The sequence below is a fragment of the Topomyia yanbarensis genome, chromosome 3 (genome assembly GCF_030247195.1).
Source record: "Topomyia yanbarensis strain Yona2022 chromosome 3, ASM3024719v1, whole genome shotgun sequence".
Lineage (NCBI taxonomy): Eukaryota > Metazoa > Arthropoda > Insecta > Diptera > Culicidae > Topomyia > Topomyia yanbarensis.
This window is the reverse complement of record NC_080672.1, coordinates 401,716,853-401,736,211: the sequence shown is the minus strand read 5'-3', so window position 1 is coordinate 401,736,211 and position 19,359 is coordinate 401,716,853. Positions and strand designations below refer to the sequence as shown.

The 19,359-nt window shown below is 39.6% G+C and overlaps 2 protein-coding genes across 3 annotated transcripts in view; one reads left to right on the top strand and one right to left on the bottom strand.

Annotated features, from left to right (window-relative positions):
- LOC131694313 (ecdysone-induced protein 74EF-like) overlaps positions 1-19,359 on the top strand; it is a 252,280-nt gene that overhangs the window by 174,827 nt on the left and 58,094 nt on the right. The window lies entirely within an intron of this gene.
- LOC131688332 (helicase domino-like) lies at positions 833-3,690 on the bottom strand (the record flags this gene model as incomplete). The annotated part of the gene is made up of 1 exon (XM_058972534.1): positions 833-3,690. A coding segment is annotated over one exon (2,031 nt), but the record flags the coding sequence as incomplete, so codon positions are not given.

The following is a 19,359-nucleotide window of genomic DNA, read 5'->3' as shown; positions in this document are numbered from 1 at the left end:
CGTTCATGCTCGCACAAAAGAATGAAAACACTTTTAGTATACCATGTTCTTCGTGTATTCATACTTGTCTGTGATGTATTTCTTGCTTTCGAGATAACGCCGGACACGAACATTCGCGAGAAAAACTTCTTGGTATTGCGCTACACACTACATGAAAGCATGGCGAATTTCGGATTTTCGTAAGATAACAAAAAAAAGGGTAAACAAACAAATAAATTACTAAATTTACCGATTTTATTCACCTACTCTCCCTTGTGGCTGTTCGTGGTCACAACTGATCCGATACTGCTGATGCTAACAGGAAGGCGACGGTTTCATCCGACCGGCCGGGACTACAACGGCCGAGTTCTCCCGTTTTCCGTTGGCTGCTCCGGCAGCGGTCCTTGGCGTTTAGCTAGGGAGGTGAGCTTGGCTCCTTTGTTGGAACCTCCCTAGCGACGGTGGTGATGAATCACCGGATTCTTTGCTCCCCGCAAAGAATCCCGGAAGACACCGCAGTGTTCTTCCCAGGGGGAGCCTTTGTCCACCCTGCTTCACCCTCCTTGGCTATTAGCTGGGAAGGAGAGCAAAGCTCGTTCGGCTTATCCTTCCCAGCGAGGGCGGATTGGTGCGTCTGGATCCTTTGCGGTTAGCCGGGGAAGCGAAAATTCCTTGATGATTAGTTTCCCCCGACGGCGATCCAACACCACAAAATAAACAAGCGCACAAACCACGGGCTGGCACTTTACGACGGATAACTTTCCGTCACACACGCACACTTCGCACTCTGGCTATTGTGGCCGGAAACTGTCCCGAACTGGTGTAACGGGGACGTCTGAATTTTACCGTGGTCTGTCACTCTCTCATATATACAAACTGACTAACAAAGCTGTCAAATTCACGCTTCACCATTCTCAATAGGTCCAATCCCTTCTACTTTAGCCGACGCACGTGTCGTTCGCCCGCTCTGCAAAGAGGCTTTATCATTTGTTGTTGGAATCAGATTCTCGCTGGTTGTGGTACTTGTTCTCAACGTCTTAGATACCCAACTGTCTAGTGTGCGATTATTAGCCGACTTTGGACAGGGCCTTTTCATCTTCCTAGATTTTGGCGAAGGTGTTCGATGTGCTGTTGAAAATCCATCCAACACTTTAGCATGCTTCATTTGTTTCACATCGGTGACAATAATTTTCAGTTCTTTGATAGTGTCGCACACATTTGTTTCTACACTGTCACTAATATCGACTGTGTCGTGCGCTGGGTTTGTGCTCTCATCCACGTCATTTGCACTGTCTTCGATCGTTTTTGTTGTTTCATTAAGCAAAACTGAAAATTTTTCTTGTGAATGGATTTCATTACTGTGCGTATGATGTTCTGACGATGTATTTTTCCTACTCCTAGAATTATCTGCTGTTCTAGGCCTTTTGATAGCTGGAAGGATGGGGCTGTCATCTAAAGTCCATAAATTGATCTTAACCGAACCACGAGATCTCGTGCGTGGCGTGCTGGCCGTATCTTCGCCTGTACCGCTTTCAGACAACTTCACATAAGAAGCTGATTTGTTCGCTATTTTGTGATCAACGTCGTCTTGACTTTGACTGCCGGATTCATCGTCCTGAGATGATTAATAATTATACATCTGGTTTGAATCCGAGTCCGGCGCATCATTCGAATCGATCATTACATCCAAGCTACATTCACATCAAATTCTTCACTACACTTAGCCTCTTTCACTGTTTCGTCATTTTTCAATGACTCAGAATCGCCAGTTCTCCTGTCCTTATGTTCGTTATAGCTAGCATTTCGCTTTCCTGGACTTTTCTTCAACCGTTTCTTGGGAGCATCTACTGACTTAACATTATTGTTATGTGCACTTTCCCTTCTTTTTCTGAGTACGGAATTCGATGATTGTTCGCTTTGCTTCGAAATTGCTAATCTCCTAGCTTTTTTACTAGCCATAGAAGGTGGGACTGATTTGCTCCTGGCCCTACAGTTTCCCCTTTCATTCACCTCTTTGACCGATTCCTTCCGTTTACCCAATAAACCTTTGTGAGAATTTTTTACCAGTGCAACCCTTCGTTGGATAATTTTTTTGCCCTCTCGACTAACATTATTATTGTTCAGTTTACCTCCAGTAAAGCTAGAATTAAATTTAGAGCTAGATTTATTAACCTGATTCTGGGCATCCTCGCGAGAGAACGTCAGTAAATCGTTCTCTTCGGCTTCCTGTTGGCGAGCTGCTTCCTCTTCTCGTTTCTGTTGTGCCAACCGGTTGGCTTCCCAGCCGCGCTTCTGCTGCTCTATCTCCGCCTCGACAGCCTTTAACCGAATGGCAGTCCAAGTACCTTCCGTGTCTTCCACGAAACGCATAGCGTACCTTTCGATGGGACTTAGCTGACTAATAAGATTTTGAACCTCCTTCTCGGCCTTGCTCATTTCTGGTTCTCGCTCGCGCAGTTCTTGATCTATCGGGATATTTTCATCGAATTCTTCCAAATCAGCGGATGCTTCTGCTTTAGCAAATTTGGCTGCTTGTACGTCTTGGTCGTCTTCAGCTGCAGCAAGCGCAGATTCGAATACATTAATAGCCGACTTGGTTTCTTCCAGTGGAGCACTTGAGGCGGATCCAGCAGCGCTATTATTGCTAGCCGAGGTACTAGCAACAGCTAAACTCTGCTGAAGACGTTCTTTGCGCTCTTTTTCTCTCTCGATAACTTCAGCTAGCCGTGCGGACGCATCTTCCTCAACATTGTCAACCGCAAAAAGATCCTGGATGGTGGTACTTTTAAAATAGGCAGTAGTAAAATTACCACCCTCTATTGCCAAATCACCGAGCATACGCTTCTGGTTGGCCTTCTTAAGGATGTTCTCCTCGATGGTCTTCTCACTGACCAGACGGTATATATGGACATATCTCGTCTGTCCGATCCGATGACACCGATCTTGTGCTTGTGCATCCATGGTAGGATTCCAGTCAGAATCGTAAAATATCACAGTATCCGCACCGGTCAGATTGATACCAACTCCGCCGGATCGAGTGGAAAGAATAAACACAAACATACGCTTATCACCATTGAATCGTTCCATCAAAAGCTGTCTCTGTTCAACTTTGGTCGTACCGTCCAAACGCAGATAAATATGACCATGATAATAATTTTTTATAACTCGATGACCGCCCGATTTGAGCTGTTTCAGCAATCGGTCCAAGGTTTGCAGCTTACCACAGTCATATTGGATCAGGCGAGGATCGGGGAACTGCGTACTCATCGCCGAGATGATCGGATGAAGCATCCTCAGGGTGGATTTGAGTGTCAACTGAATCTCTTTGTCTGTTTCTCTTTCCTCGTTATAACGAGACGGATGTGGGTGCGATATATGGAGACTAGGTGCAGGGGCACAAACAGCAGGTACGTAAATGACGAAATTATTCAACAACGAACGAAAGTTTTCAGTTCGTTGCTGAATAGTCTTGATGGCAAACGAAAGGCTCATGCTTGGATTTTGAAGTGCTTCCGCGCAGTAATAGCTGCCGATAGAAGTTATGGGAACCGAATTAACATCCGTAAAGCTTTCACCGCAAATTCTGCTAACAGATTCACGCAAATCTTCCCCATATATAGGTGCAGAATCACAGCGCTTCTGATTCCATCCACCGAGCAGTTCCAAAATTTGACCTCTTCGTTCTTTACGAGATTCTTCTACGCTGGCTAGTTAGAATTCAGTGCGAACTTTCCGTTCCAGCTCCTCCGGAGTTAAATTGGCAGTAGACGAATAGGAATGGTGCTTGAGTTGTTGCACAATGGAAGTCGCCAGCGTCGAAGATATTGGGATTGCTACTGTAGCTGCATTCTGGGTGTTTGGTTGCACTGGCAATTGTCTGGGGACGGTAGGTAACCTAGTGATGTGACTCGACACTCCTGATCGATTCACAAGTGTCAAACGCTGTCCGCTAGCCGTCAGTAGCGTAGTGCCCGTAGTACCCGATACTTGCCCACTAGTATTGGTTGTTAAAATGATTTGCCTTCCAGCGGTTGTGTGCACTATTTGTGCAACGTGCCCAGCACCAACTCGGTTACTCGTAGTATTACTACTGTTATTACTATTACTACTAATATTACTACCACTAGTCATATCACATCGTTTTCGTAAATTAACATTCGACGACTGAGAATCGTCTAACTGAATCGTTGTCGCTGCCACTGGTTGCGAACTGATTTCTTCGATCAAGGGTTTCCTATCTACTAGTGACGAATTTACAATCGGAACAAAGCGCGTTCCTTCAGTCTTCATTGCTGGACTGGTACCAACTCTCACGCCAGTGCTGCTACTGATAGTTTCCTGTACCGTTTGATTAGGCACTCGGACGTGCACTTTCAGTCTTCCCGTTGGACAGCGCGGTGGAAGCTCTGGGGTGCTATCGATTTCCTCTATAAGCCGCTTCGACAAGCATAGCGTTTGCGCACGATGTTCCACATAAGCGGACAACACTAGTTCCAGCCTCAGTAACACTAAGTTCAGTTAATTAGTTAAATATGCAAATTAAACTCCGAATTGCCGTCTATGAGGAGTATTGCTTATATTTTAATAAATCGATATCGTTCAATTTTTCATTCCGCCGCGAATGTTTTGTGTATTCTGCCGTGTCTGTGAAAAGTTTTTCCGGCGATCGCTTGAATAAAATTCCGAATCTTAGGTATTTGTGAGCGATTTCCTTTTTCTCGTGTCAGGTACTATTCTTATAGATCGTTGGAATTGCACACGTATAGCGGTTTCGTAGTATGAGGACATTTTACTAATCTTGAATTGCAAAAATTGAATGCCGAATGCAAAAAAAAGATTTCCTGTTCTAAACAATCGTTTCCGCGCGCGATTTGTTTATTGTTATGCTAACTACTGGTTATACTCAGTTAGTACTAGATAAGTGTAAAACATGAGATAGTTGAAAGAATTACTGTTCTGAATGATGATATAGAGTATGGAATTTCTTTTAAGTTTAACGGTATATAGGAGTCTCTCCTATGAACGTTTGGTATCAAATCATAAAAACTGTGTCGAAAATATCCATATTGTATAGATAGGGTATAGAGAATTACACTAAACCGGATGTCGCCATCTTGGTTTTCAAAATTGTGTCAAAAATCAATCTTTGGCATATACTCGTCAAGCCCGTTCCGAAAATACTTATATTAATTTGGGTCAGAGAGAATTCAGAATTTGCCATAAAAATAGGGTGCCGACAACCGACCATGCTTGAGTGCTGACAAATGACTTTAGTAACCTATTTGCGAGCATTTCATCGCCATTCCATGTTGAATCACAATATAGAGTAAATTCACTTCGTAAATATTCAATGCGCATATTTTTTCGATCGATTTACTTCTTTCTATAACACTAAGCGAATGATCAAAAAAAAACTTTTGAGCAGATTTTATCTTGTTCAAAAAATATTCAAGGACATACGAAATTGTTTGCTTCAGCTGTCGGTTCGAAAATAACGTGCGAATATAGCACACAAATAAGATTTGTCAGAATCTGCTTTCTGACTAAAGTTACATAGGGGTGCCGGCTACCGACCATTTTCCCCTACTATACAGCTGAATCATGTAAGCATAAACATGCAACAACATGAAACACTATGTTGAGTTTGAGAATATTAGAATCAAGAATCCCGTGTACTATGAAGATAATGCAGTCGATGAAAAATTGCAGAATCTGTCTCCTGGAACACTATCAAAAGTATGTTGCATTATGGAGAAGTTCTCTCCACCAAGGACGATAAATGTATTGAGGCACTTTATTTCTTCCTTAGTTACTCTAGAACCAATTTGTAAGGATTGCAAAGGATTGAATAATAACACTTTAAACATGTTAGTTTTTAATATTTATGTTTTGACTGGTAAGAGTCAAATGAATAATCAATAAATTAATATTTTTATCAATCTCAAATCATAATGTTCATAAATTTTTAAGCATAGCTGCCCATAAAGCCTTAAGGTTGGACAGAGAATGCGCAAAATTCGCAAACGAAAAAAGCAGTTTTTTCCACACCGTATGTCAGATCTTCATAAAAATCAATCAGCGTATGTAGAATGTGGTTACAGTACTGCTGATTGATTTTTATGAAGATCTGACATACGGTGTGGAAAAAACTGCGTTTTTCGTTTGCGAATTTTACCCTTTCTCTGTCCAACCTTAATTCTCAAGTAAAATTGCATCGTCTCAAGCATGCCTCTAAATTGTTTTGTTATTGTTTTTATATTCGTTTCATTTTTCACCACCCCTGCTCTATTATCGCATGTTTATTTCCCATAATGTTAGCAACTTTTGGTTTCGTTTAAAATTTTCCCTTCACCATCGGACTCGGCTGCGTGATTGAAGTAAACGTATGAGTAAACTCATCATCCGTAGCACACGGCATAATTATTCATTTTACACGTGCAATTATGTTACGCACACAAACCGTCTCTCGCTGAAAATCGAAAAACACTTCATTTTCTAAACCAAAACCGTACCGAACCGGGTACCATCGTTGAGTAGAAAAGTTCACCGGCTCTCTTTTCCAACTATTTTACGTCAGTTATCTCTTCCCTTCACCGGTTGTAACCTATCTTTTAGCATCCAACCCAAACTGAAGTTGAGCTCTCTGGTTGAAGTCGATCATGAACGAGGGATTCGCAAGCCGTTCTCCGCTGGCTGCACCTGCCTTTCTCCGGACACGCGACCACTGAGTTACAGCACGGTTCAACGAAAAAGGGCAAACCGAAAGCAAAACATACACACACATACTAATTCACACAAAAGACAAACAAAAAATAGTAACTCTACACTGCACTTATCAGCACCGTCCGTGGAACGACAATGACCGTGCCGCTGACCGGCCAAGTTGCTATGCAGTTGAAAGACCTCTACTGCAGCGAAAACAAAAGCAAACGAAAAAGATCCCACAAAGAAAGTAGTTCGTGTAGTGGCTATTGGCTCACGGCACAGTAATAGGATTGGGGCAGGAATCTTGTTTCGAGTGCGAGAAACGAAACGAAACACCGTGCGTCTCCATGGGAACACAAATTGGTTTAGGGAAATATTTCTGTTCAAACCATTCACACCAGCTTTGTGACGCAAAGCAGTACATACTGCACTGCTAAAAGGATTCGACTCGGCGGAGAAGTCACATGCAGAAAAGCAACATGTTTTATTGCTCATCACGTAAGAACAGCAAAGCAGAACAAAAAATATCACACTCAACCCACAAGGAAATCAACCGAGAACCGGCTTGTTCTTCTGCATTCTTCACTTCTCCGATTGCATCACGGCGCGACTGGGTCCACAAGAACCGGGAATGTACCCAGCAGCACAAAGCGGGACGGAAAGGATTGCGTAATAAGAACCGTAATGAGGCAGAGAGCTATGCACAGCGCGTTTCTGGGACCGGGGCCCGCTTGATTCTCGATCATGTTTTCCTCTTTTTGATCGCACATCGCTGCGAGAACTCCACACGCCCTCCGCCAAGAACGCCCGCCAACTCGACCGGATCCCCGCGAACCGCAAGCAATGCAGTCTGCGCCTGTGTCTGGCATTATGCAACACCGTGCGCGCCTACGAGAAAACCATCACCGACGGCGGCCGTCCAGAACGGAGCTCAGAACAAGCCGTCTTTGAGATAAGCGCATACAGAGAGGAATACCAAATGGAGGAGTTTATGACCCTGCCGCGTGGATGCTTGTGAGGGTGTATGAGTTTTTTGAATCGCGCACAAGATGAGATTCTGGTTTCTATTGGGATTTTCGATTGATTGACACCGGTGTAGTGGATTGCACTGGTTTTGCACTTTCTAGCAGAAGTGTCAATGGAACATACCCAGTTTTCTGCACTTCTGCTAGAAAGTGCAAAAACGGTGCAGTTTCAGTGCACTCCACTACACCGGTGCCAATCAATCGAAAATCCCATATGTATTTATAGCTACACTCGGTATGAGCTGCTAAAGCTGCTGAGCTGACCCGATACAATGATTCCGTCGACAGCTGATAGGGATCTTATGAGTACTGTCAGTGAGTGTATGCTAAGCAGTTGTCAACCAAATTAATTAGTTGCTCTGTTGGAAAGAAAGTGATTCTTTTGGCGTGAGTTGTTGGGAGCTGTTTTTTTGGCGATGACTCTACACTACTCTCAGAAGCAATATTTAGGGTTCGTCTATCCTTGGTATATTAACTGAAGAATGAAAAATATGCGAGGAGAATACTATACTGCACAGTGTTCGGAATCAAGAATTTGGAATGACAATAAAATGTGGTAGCTGGTTTGATGTCGATGTTTTCCGAATAAATAATATTCTTTTGTTACTATATTTTAATTACCGCAAGGTTCTACTGTATCGATTTTGTTGGCTACCAATTTACGACTAATAGAAACGAAAGGAATGAATTTGAAAGACGGATAGGTATTCTCGAGCGAATCAGTTATATACTTAGAACGGAAAACTAGGACTAGGCAGGCTCATATGGACATGATCGAAAGGAAATGTGAAGAATACTTTGCCTTCTGCTGGTAGGAGTTGGGCTTTCCACCCAAGTCTACCGCATGGTCGTTGATGGAACAAAACTCATTACCAAGTTGTACAGCCGACGTCGGCGAGGTGTATAAAAAACAGGTGATGATACCGGTTCCTTTTAACCCTTGCTTGATTACGGAAATTAATGGCTGCACGTTTGAAGCCCCCAAATTTGACAACAATCCAAACATTGTCGATTTGACGTGCCTGTGCATCGACATCTGCATTGACCGCTTTACCTTTGTCTGAACGGATCATAGATACTCATTACAACCATCTCAAAATGGTTGCCAACATCCACAGCTCCGTATCGAATTTCGATGCCGACATATTTAAAATAGACTGGTATTGCTTCGCTTCAATGTTGTCAGTGCAGTGATAGGCTTCGTCTCCACTTGAATTGTAGTGCGAGAATGTAAGGTATGATTCATCATCCAAAATAATGAGTGTTTACGGTGAAGTGTACGGCAGCAAATTAGCATTTTTTGAGGTGTTTCGCTATATATTTTGGTGCTCGCTTAGGTTTATGACAAATTACGTTGTTTTTCTTCGAAATAAATAGAGAGCAATTAGGGTGGAAATAACAAAATAAACAAAGATAACTGTAGAAAAAAGAATGTTAGTCACTACACTATTGAATTTGAAAATCAACACTTCTACCATAAGAAAAGGACATGTTGCAGAAAAGTTTACAGTTTCACAATATTTTAGCATCTCGCAAAAATCTCAATTGAATCTCAAGAATATGTTTAGTTAATTCTACTTTATTACTACCAAGCCAAACCCAACCAAAAACTAAAAACCAAGCCCCACAAAACCAAAACCAAACACCAAGAACCAGAAATCAAAAACCAAAGCACCAAAACCACAAATCAAAAACCAAAAACCAAAAACCAAAAACCAAAAAACAAAAATCAAAAACCAAAAACCAAAAACCAAAAACCAAAAACCAAAAACCAAAAACCAAAAACCAAAAACCAAAAAACAAAAACCAAAAACCAAAAACCAAAAACCAAAAACCAAAAACCAAAAACCAAAAACCAAAAACCAAAAACCAAAAACCAAAAACCAAAAACCAAAAACCAAAAACCAAAAACCAAAAACCAAAAACCAAAAACCAAATACCAAAAACAAAAAACCAAAAACCAAAACCCAAAAACAAAAAGCTAAAAGCTAAAAGCTAAAAGCTAAAAGCTAAAAGCTAAAAGCTAAAAGCTAAAAGCTAAAAGCTAAAAGCTAAAAGCTAAAAGCTAAAAGCTAAAAGCTAAAAGCTAAAAGCTAAAAGCTAAAAGCTAAAAGCTAAAAGCTAAAAGCTAAAAGCTAAAAGCTAAAAGCTAAAAGCTAAAAGCTAAAAGCTAAAAGCTAAAAGCTAAAAGCTAAAAGCTAAAAGCTAAAAGCTAAAAGCTAAAAGCTAAAAGCTAAAAGCTAAAAGCTAAAAGCTAAAAGCTAAAAGCTAAAAGCTAAAAGCTAAAAGCTAAAAGCTAAAAGCTAAAAGCTAAAAGCTAAAAGCTAAAAGCTAAAAGCTAAAAGCTAAAAGCTAAAAGCTAAAAGCTAAAAGCTAAAAGCTAAAAGCTAAAAGCTAAAAGCTAAAAGCTAAAAGCTAAAAGCTAAAAGCTAAAAGCTAAAAGCGAAAAGCGAAAAGCTAAAAGCTAAAAGCTAAAAGCTAAAAGCTAAAAGCTAAAAGCTAAAAGCTAAAAGCTAAAAGCTAAAAGCTAAAAGCTAAAAGCTAAAAGCTAAAAGCTAAAAGCTAAAAGCTAAAAGCTAAAAGCTAAAAGCTAAAAGCTGAAAGCTAAAAGCTAAAAGCTAAAAGCTAAAAGCTAAAAGCTAAAAGCTAAAAGCTAAAAGCTAAAAGCTAAAAGCTAAAAGCTAAAAGCTAAAAGCTAAAAGCTAAAAGCTAAAAGCTAAAAGCAAAAACCAAAAATCGATAGACAAAAGACAAAAAGAGAATTCGGTGATTTTTCAAAATGTAAAAAAAAAATTGTAAACAAAAATATCGATTTATTTTTCAAATCTTTTTCTGAAATTGATATATTTTAACTTCTCTGTGACCCATTATGATATAGAGTAATATTTTTTCGGAAATTTGATTTCAGTTTCTGGGTTTCCAACAAAAAATACCGTAGAAACTGAATTTTAAAGCGGCCATTTTCCATCAAAAAGTCACAATAAGCCCAAATAAAATTCCCAAAATAGCCACGCTACGCATTCACTCATAGAAAAAATGAAAATTACATGTCTGATACTAGGATTTTACATGTTCTGATATGTAAAATTAAACTTTGTGAGATAAATTGATGTAAAATTCAGACTGAATGACCCAAGAAAAGCCAAACAACATGAAATGAAATTAAATGTAAATTTATGTGAATTGGGACGCTCCTTTTATGTGCATCTGGCAAGATGTAAAGTTACAAGATTTTTTTTGTTGTGTTTTAACGGACTTACCCCATAATGTGCATTGTACATAACTTATCCCATAATGACATTGCCGCTACTCGAACTGGGATGAACAGCAAAGTGACCAAATATTTGCGGAGTAAAAAGCACAAAACAAAAAAAACAATAAGGAAAAAAACAAAAAAAAAGCAAAACAAAAAACGAAAAGTCATTATAAAATGCAAAATGCGGGAATTTTTCAAAATGATATTTTTTTTATAAAAAATGCATCGTTTTTTTTTGTTTTCAAATAATTTATATTTTTGTGCTCCTCTATGAGGACTAGTAGAGTAGGATATTGATATTAACAATTTTTTGAAATTTTCGTTCCAGCTTCTCCAATTTTAAACCTCCAACAAAACAGGCCGTAAAAACAGGATTTTAAAATGACCATTTTACATCAAAAACAAAAAAAATGACCACTTTCACAATATTCTCAATTAAAATTCACAAAATGATCCATTTTTACGGTCATGGTTGCTTATCCCATAATGTTCAGAAAAATTTTATCACTGCATCTATTTTTTAAACCAACTCAAAAGTTTGTGGAGAATAACAATTTCTCGCGAGTTTTTATTGATTGCCATTCTGGATTAGAAAAACAAACCTTCGCTTAAAATTCATATCGGCCGATAGCAATGCTGATCAATTTTCCAAACTGTTCTCTTTTCACATTTCCGCTACTCGAGACGGGATGAATTGCAAAGTGAGCAAATATATTCGGAGTGTCGATCGGACAAGCTCTATGCTTAATAGAGGATATCCCCCGTTAATGGCTCAAAGTCATTAAAAACTAGTTATATTTCTTACATGCATTGAACAATAATTCTATTAATTTGTAATCATTATCAACGGATAAATGCTTTAACTCGGATCTACAACATTCATGGCAACGAGTAGTGAATATTAAGAATTGAGCGAAAAAATTTGGTAATTTCGAGAGCAAATTTAGCTGAAGAAAATATTTGTAAAATGTTCCTAAATTTAAATTCAAATTAATGTTGACTTCTAGAAACGTTCCGCTATAAACTTTCCAACGGTGTTCCAATAACAAATAATAGTTGATCTATCCAAAGGAAAAAAACAAACCGTTTTCCTGCTGTACTGACATTTGCAGTATGCAAGATGGTCATCATTTTTCGCAAACATGACTCATGACATTTTCGGGTAATTCCCATTAGACTAGAAGTACTACTATTGGACTGCTCCTCACAGAAATAACAAGCAATTACCTACCAAATGCGGTGCTTTCAATAGAATGCAGTATCTATTAAGTCTTAAAAATTCATTTCACTACAATAATTACCATATTAATCAACAGTACTCATCGGCAGCATTCACTAATTAAAACACATTTCGGCACCGCAAACAACAGCTGATTCAAGAAACGCCGGAAGTGAAGACGATCTACAGACAATACCCACAATTAAAACATACGTACATCTTCTACCCCTTTCGCCCTTCGCCAGCTTTAGTTTACGACTACAACAGCAGCAACAACAACAACAACAACAACAACAAACCACTACAAAGTACACCACACGCCACATTTCACCTTGCACCTGAGCGAAACGTGAGCCCAACCAAAACTCACCGAAAGCCGCCTCTAAACATAGCCGATCTTTGCGAAGGTAACATCAACATGCATTTTTTCCGCGATTGCTGTTTTGTTTCGATGCCCGATTCCGTTTTGTGCATAAACTTTGCGTTGTTCATCCGACACGAAGTTCTGCCGAGAGTGAAGCAGACAACGAAGAGAGCTGAGTGTTGAGAGCTGCCAGTGAGAGCGTTCATCCGAACACGATGGGGAAGTAGTCGAAACGAACCGGCGGCAGTTCATCCGAAGTTGTGATGTTAGCCTCGGTTGTGTACTTTTGTAGTAGTAGTAGCAGGAATAGTACTGCCACTGATATGATGATGGCCATGCACGAGGGTCAACTCGCCGAACGGCTCGTGTTGCACAAATACACGATCACATCGCGAGTTGTTTTTTATCGTCGCAGTCGTGTTTGTATTTTTAATTTGTTTTGAATGAGCGGAGAAATGTTTGCCCTCACATGCCACCCAACCAGGCACCCACCACCCACAGGACCGGCAGGGCATAGTGTGGGGCAACGCAAAACGAGAGTTCGAATGGTGAGAGCAATCCGGCAAAGCACAAACCGACCGAGCGTACGAAAAGGGGAACCAGATGAAGGTAATATAAAAATAAATCTATGCTCAAGCGGTTGGTATGTTGGTATGGGCTATTATATGGAAAGGCAAAGATGGAACATTCAATTTCATGTTGGGAAAGGTTCGGGTTTTACGTTTACTTTCTGGCTGTGTCGGCCTGTCGGTCGGGACGGGACTCCATATGGGGAGCACAGCACAGCACAGGAACCGAATCGAGTCTCGTGACGCTCGAGCCGCCGAATGTGGATGGAGAATGGGGAGCGCTGGCTGCTTGAGTGTTTGTATGGGTGATTCTAATTGTGTTAGGTAGGATTTGCGACAGCTCACGGGAATGAACCGGGAATAGAACACGGGATTGGATCGAGCGCCGTATATACGTACATATGTAGTTGAGTATGGTCAGGGACCGACGATGATATGACGTGTGGGGAATGAAATGGAAAGTAGATTTGCAAAGCGCTGACTGCCGGATCGGGGAATCTCGTTGCGGTTTTTTATTTATAGATATTCACGCTCAATTTAAAGCACATTCTGATATCTTTTTATGAGCTATTAGTGGTTGATTATGGTTGCTTCTTAAATGGGAGGCACAATTGCAATATGTAGTTTTAAATTTTTCTCATTCACCTAGTGCTTCGGGACGGTACTTCAGTTCGAAAAAATAATTTGTTTTCTTCTGCGAACCTCTTCAAATTTAAAGTGTTGTGCCGTTATTGTACCTACCACGGAAGATAGCATTGGTATTTTTAAATACATCATTTTCAAAATGGATGTCATAGAGTTGCATTTCGACTTCGTCTCATCAGTATCTTGCAAAACCGGCGTTGCTACAAGAAATTCAGAATCTAATTTCATTTTCATTATGTTGTGTTTGGTGGGACAAAGCGGCCACCAAACAATCCTAAACTGACGTTAGAATGGGTAACCATAGAATGATTCATTCAAAGTACATAAATACCAAATAAGTTGTGGGCTGGAGTACGATTAGGGGATTGGTGTATTGGTGGTGACTATTTCTCGGAAAACTTGTGATTAGGACGTATAAGCCGACTGTCAAAATAAAGACAAAAGTTTACACTTTCAGGGACTGATGTGAACTATGTTCGGTCAATAATGGTTTATTCGGAATTTCCTCCCAAAGTGAATTTCAAGGCTTATATGCCCTAATCACAAGTTTGTCGAGATTTGTGCTGCCTAATGCAACGAAAATATAAATTGAACAGTATTATTGAACTATAATGAATAGTACAATTTTTATTATTATTCTTAAAGTTTATAACTGAAATTACCACTACAGATATAAGTTTGTGTTTGATAGTTTCTATTGTACCGAAGATTGGAATTTCTAATACATTTAATAACATATTTGCCAAATTTCATGGTCAATGGATGACCAGAGCCGTGTCTTGGTCTTCTAGCTAGACTTGTGCGCCTCCGCGCCACGCCGCCGCCGCCGGTAATTTTTAACGCACGCCGACGCCGAACGGTAGATCGGCGGCGCGCCGCCGATGCATTTTACCCGCGCCGACAATTCGCGAACTCTAAAATTGTTGACTCAAAATTTTATCCACAAACCTAGGAACATTGTCTATGGACCGAATATACAACGTTAACTGATTCCAGATTTATCACATCTTGATCATTATTTGGTATTAGTGGTCGTCAATTGGATTACAAAATTAAAATAATCTTGATATTTTCTCGAAAACCATTACACGACCCTCGTTATACAATTCAAAGATCCATTCTTGCTTCGTCAACTGGTTATGATTGTGAGTATATAAGTTTCAATTCACCATTCGTGTGTGTGAAATGGTCCACAAATTTAAAAAAAAACTTCCACTTTCAAGATATATGTGCCTGAAATTTACGATTATGTGCCTGATCCAAATTTTTGCACGTAATCAATTTCACTGGAACGCAGTGTATTATTCATTGATTTTTTAACCGATTCTTAATTCCTGGTATGCTACATACGATTCACCAGTCGTGCTCGTGAAACTGTTGATGATTTAATTCATGATTTTTAATTTTTCACATATTCTTATTGTACTTACGTAAACAATTACAAGGAACTCAGACTATTATTCATGGATTATTCGCTCTGCTTGAAATCTCTATGTGAGCAATTGTGTACAACTGCTAGCAGCCAGTCTCATAGGCACGAGCATTAGATACAAAGACATTACTAGGACCCTATTATTCCTTTGTTAAAATTCAGAGGAATATTCGGAATTAAATGAAACTGCGCTGAGCAAAATACATTACCTAGCCACAATTCATATCCGTGAAATAATTTAGAAAACTATAAGACACGTGACTCTGTGTAAAAAATCCAACGATAAGCTCAAGACTAAAATATCACGATAACACGACGAGAATTTACGAAAATCGTTGCACGTCGTTCAATTCTTGACTGTTTTAGTCAATAAAGTTAATACAAATCAATGTTTCATCGAGTTATGAATTATAATCATAAAAATATTAAACATATTCAGACACAACCACCTACTAAACATTTGAGTATAATGTCATCTTTTTTTGCTTAAACTAGTTTTGTGAAAACACAAAAATTATTTTCAATACGAGGTTTATTTATCATTGATTGAATCGTGACCTATTTTAAATTTTTTTTCTCGAAGAATAGTTCAGCAAAGTGATCTTGACTTTTCGCGACGCTGGTGCACAGATGAGCCCCACTCAAGAAAGATTTTCAGTGTAAGTTGCACCAGCCCGGTATCACAGACAAATAAGACGTAACACGAGATGAATTTTCATCACCCGTAGAAAAAAACGGTCGATTTTAATTACAAATCGGTGGCGTTAGTGAAGAGATTTTGACACAGAGCTGAATGCGTTACTTAGTTTCCGCACCCACCCAAAAACGTTACGGTCTTTTTAATCTCATGCAAACCAAAACAAACAATATGGGCCGGAAATGTGAAATTCATTCTTGTAGAAGTGCCCAAGGTGGGAGTTGTTCACAACCATTTCTTAAGTTACAACACGATGCCGATCGGTGAGTAAGCTCATAACAGGATATTAGTAATTTAATTGATTCGGTGTATCGAATGTATGCAATGGATTAGTATTTGTTGGTCCCCGGAACTGCTGGACAAATTGGCGGGTGCAGGTGCTACGAAAACCAGAGATACGCTCAGACCATTTTCAATCAGACTTGTTTAGTGATCAGTTTCAACCTAACAGGAGCTAACACGTCAAGTCGTGGAATGATTATGATTGATAGTAACTGTATATTTAGGTTTCGTCAGGAATGAGAGATGGCGTTTGGTCACGGGTTTCTTACAATAATATTTTATTGCGTCTATTACCAACGGTTTCGTCAGGGTGTAGATCTGTATGATTCCAGCACATCGAGCATACTTTACACTCAAGATAGAAGCAGATCGTACGTTGTAAGAAAATGTAGTGCCAGGGAATCGTATTCCTTATCATCGTGGCGATTTTGTACTTACAATAAGTAAAAGTAAACATCAGCCTGGAAAATGCAGTAATGTATCTACCTTGAAAGGTGTCCTTACACGATCATTAAAAGTGACATTTCTGCGCAGTAAAGCCAATAATAACGCCTCGTGTTAGGGTACCTGATATCTGCGGGATTCTAAAAGAGCGACGGTAAACAACCCAGAGACAACTTGACAGATAGTGCTTGTTTCATATATGCACCACCGATTTGATGGTGTCGCTAGTATGCCTTCTCTGTATGAGTACCACGAACAACGAAACGAAAAAGTTTCAAAAGAAAAGCGTGTTTCGTTACGTGTGTTATGCATGCGATCAATGCGGCTAGAACAACATTTAGAAAAAGCTTATTCCAAAATATGAATAAAGAAAACTATTATTAGAGAATAAATTTATCCCTAACTGAAAACCGTCAGCAAAGTTACATAAATCTTATTATATATTTAGCTGGAAGTCGTTGTTTTTAACAACCGGCTCTCTTCCTTCCTAAACATGTTTTGGTTTTCTTGTTGTGTGAAGTTTGAAATCGTTAAATTATTGGTGCTTTTTATCTCGAGAAATGTAAATGAAAATCATTTTGGCCAATGAAAGTACATCACCACCAAGCTTAACAATTCGTTTTGAATAGAATTTGTGTTTTTATCAGAATTCTAGCAGCAAAAAGAAATAGTAGAAATGCTTAAATTGATTATTTTCCACAGATATGGAAAATAATAAATGGGATGCGCCTTTTTCAAATTTTGCTCCATTCGAGCCGCCAGGACATCACCAAATCACCCCAAAATTGGCTTATGAATTCAATATATGGGAGCTGTCAATTGTCTCCGGGCTTACGGTAAAGATGGCTAAATAGAAACAAAAAACAATGAAACGACAACAACAATTAATTTCCTAAAAAAAACAAAAACTTTTACCGTTGCTTAATTTCCCAAATATGTAACAATAAATAATTATTATGGGTCATTGAAATACAGTCGTTACTCTGCATTCTTCAAATTTGTCCATTGCAATCATTATTTCATGCGAAGTCGTAGTATGCGACATCGACAATTTTTCTATGTCATTCTTCAAATTTTACAACTGTAAAAATAGTTCCACCTTTCATTTATCATCTTGCATTTGGTAAGCAGGATGGGCACTATTGGAGCCTCAGTTGAAAAAAAAAATTTGATATGGTTGCGAGAATTACATTTTGTGCAATGTGTTCAACAAATGTCGCTAGTACATCGTGGGCGATGATTTTTTTAGATTTTCTTTAAACTGTAACGTTTGTTTGTATGTGCTGTGAAGTCTGTTACAATAGAAACCGAAAATTTGGGAAAGGAATTGTACTGTCAAGAATTTTTTTTAGTTACATAGGCGTCAATTTTCGTCACGCCGACACGCGCCGGCGCGCCGCCGCCGATAGGGTCCAACGGCGTGACGCCGCCAAGGCCGCCGCCGCCGGCCAAAAATCTTGCTTACGCCGCCGCCGATTAAAAATGCATCGGCGCACACCTCTACTTCTAGCGCCCTTAGTCGTTTTGCGCTCCTTTGATGTTTACTATTACTTTTTTTCAGTTCGACTTTCGAACAACAGTTATGCAAGGTGTTTAAAAGCGACGGAAGGAACATTTTTCCGGGTGACTGGACGTACAGATCGGTTTACTGAACAAAAGATTTTTTGGGGAATTCAACTCGCCTGTATCATACAAAAATCCGAAGAATTGATGCGAATGTTTGTTCCATCATCAAGCGATACATTCATTTCTGCGGTTGAAAACATTAGAAAACACCGAAAAGCCAGATTTCCAAAAAAAAAAAATCGTCGACGCTCGTTCGTTTGACGTTTGACTATCACTTATTTCGTGTAAGTTACATTCGCAAATAATGAACAGTAGATTCGTGAAATCAATTGGCGCTTGGTGTTTGAAGGCATCGTACGGAGCATCTATTCAGGAGACTGTATATAAAGACCAGTACACTGAGGAGAAATTTTTTCAGCGCTATGCCCTGGTTGGCGGATTGTTGATTACGGTACATATCATTATATTTGAATCGGCAGCATCCACCCATAGAATGAATAAAGATAAGTGGCCTCATTTTTGCCTTGCTAGCTCCTTGTTCGTCTTTAAATTTCTAAAATCTCATAATTTCTGTCTCTACCCTCGTATTCTTATTGCTTTGAATTAGCGTCGGGCTCTAGGCCCCTGTCTAAATGAGTTCTCCTGAATAAACTCAACTGGTGTTAAAATTAACGTCAAACAAGATTCGTCATCAAAGACTCCGAGTCTCCGTAAAAATCATAAACCTTGAAAGTAGTCAGACCATAGCTGAACTTTTTTCGGATCGGAATAGATGATAATCCCCTAAAAAATTTAGATTCCCAAAGGACTGACGCTAAAATTTTCAGCCGTGACACAACGTTATTCACCACAACAAATCATTATCATGTATGTAACACCTAGGGATATTCGCACAAGTATAAAACCATATCATATCTTCGAATTAGATTCTGGCTCGTTCTAATCAGTATTCCGGCTGGACTTACTAGGCATGTCGAAATGGCTTGATGTTGTTGGCTCGAATCAAAACTCGTGGAAGGTAAACAAGGTTCATTCAGTAGTATCAAACTGGTGCCCAGGTGTCAAAATCGTTGGAGTTCACCGGGTACATGGAGAGTTGTCAGGAAATTATTATTTTCCAGATTATGTTTTAGGAAACTTCCGATCCGGCTCTCTTCTGTCTAAAGTGGGTCAGTG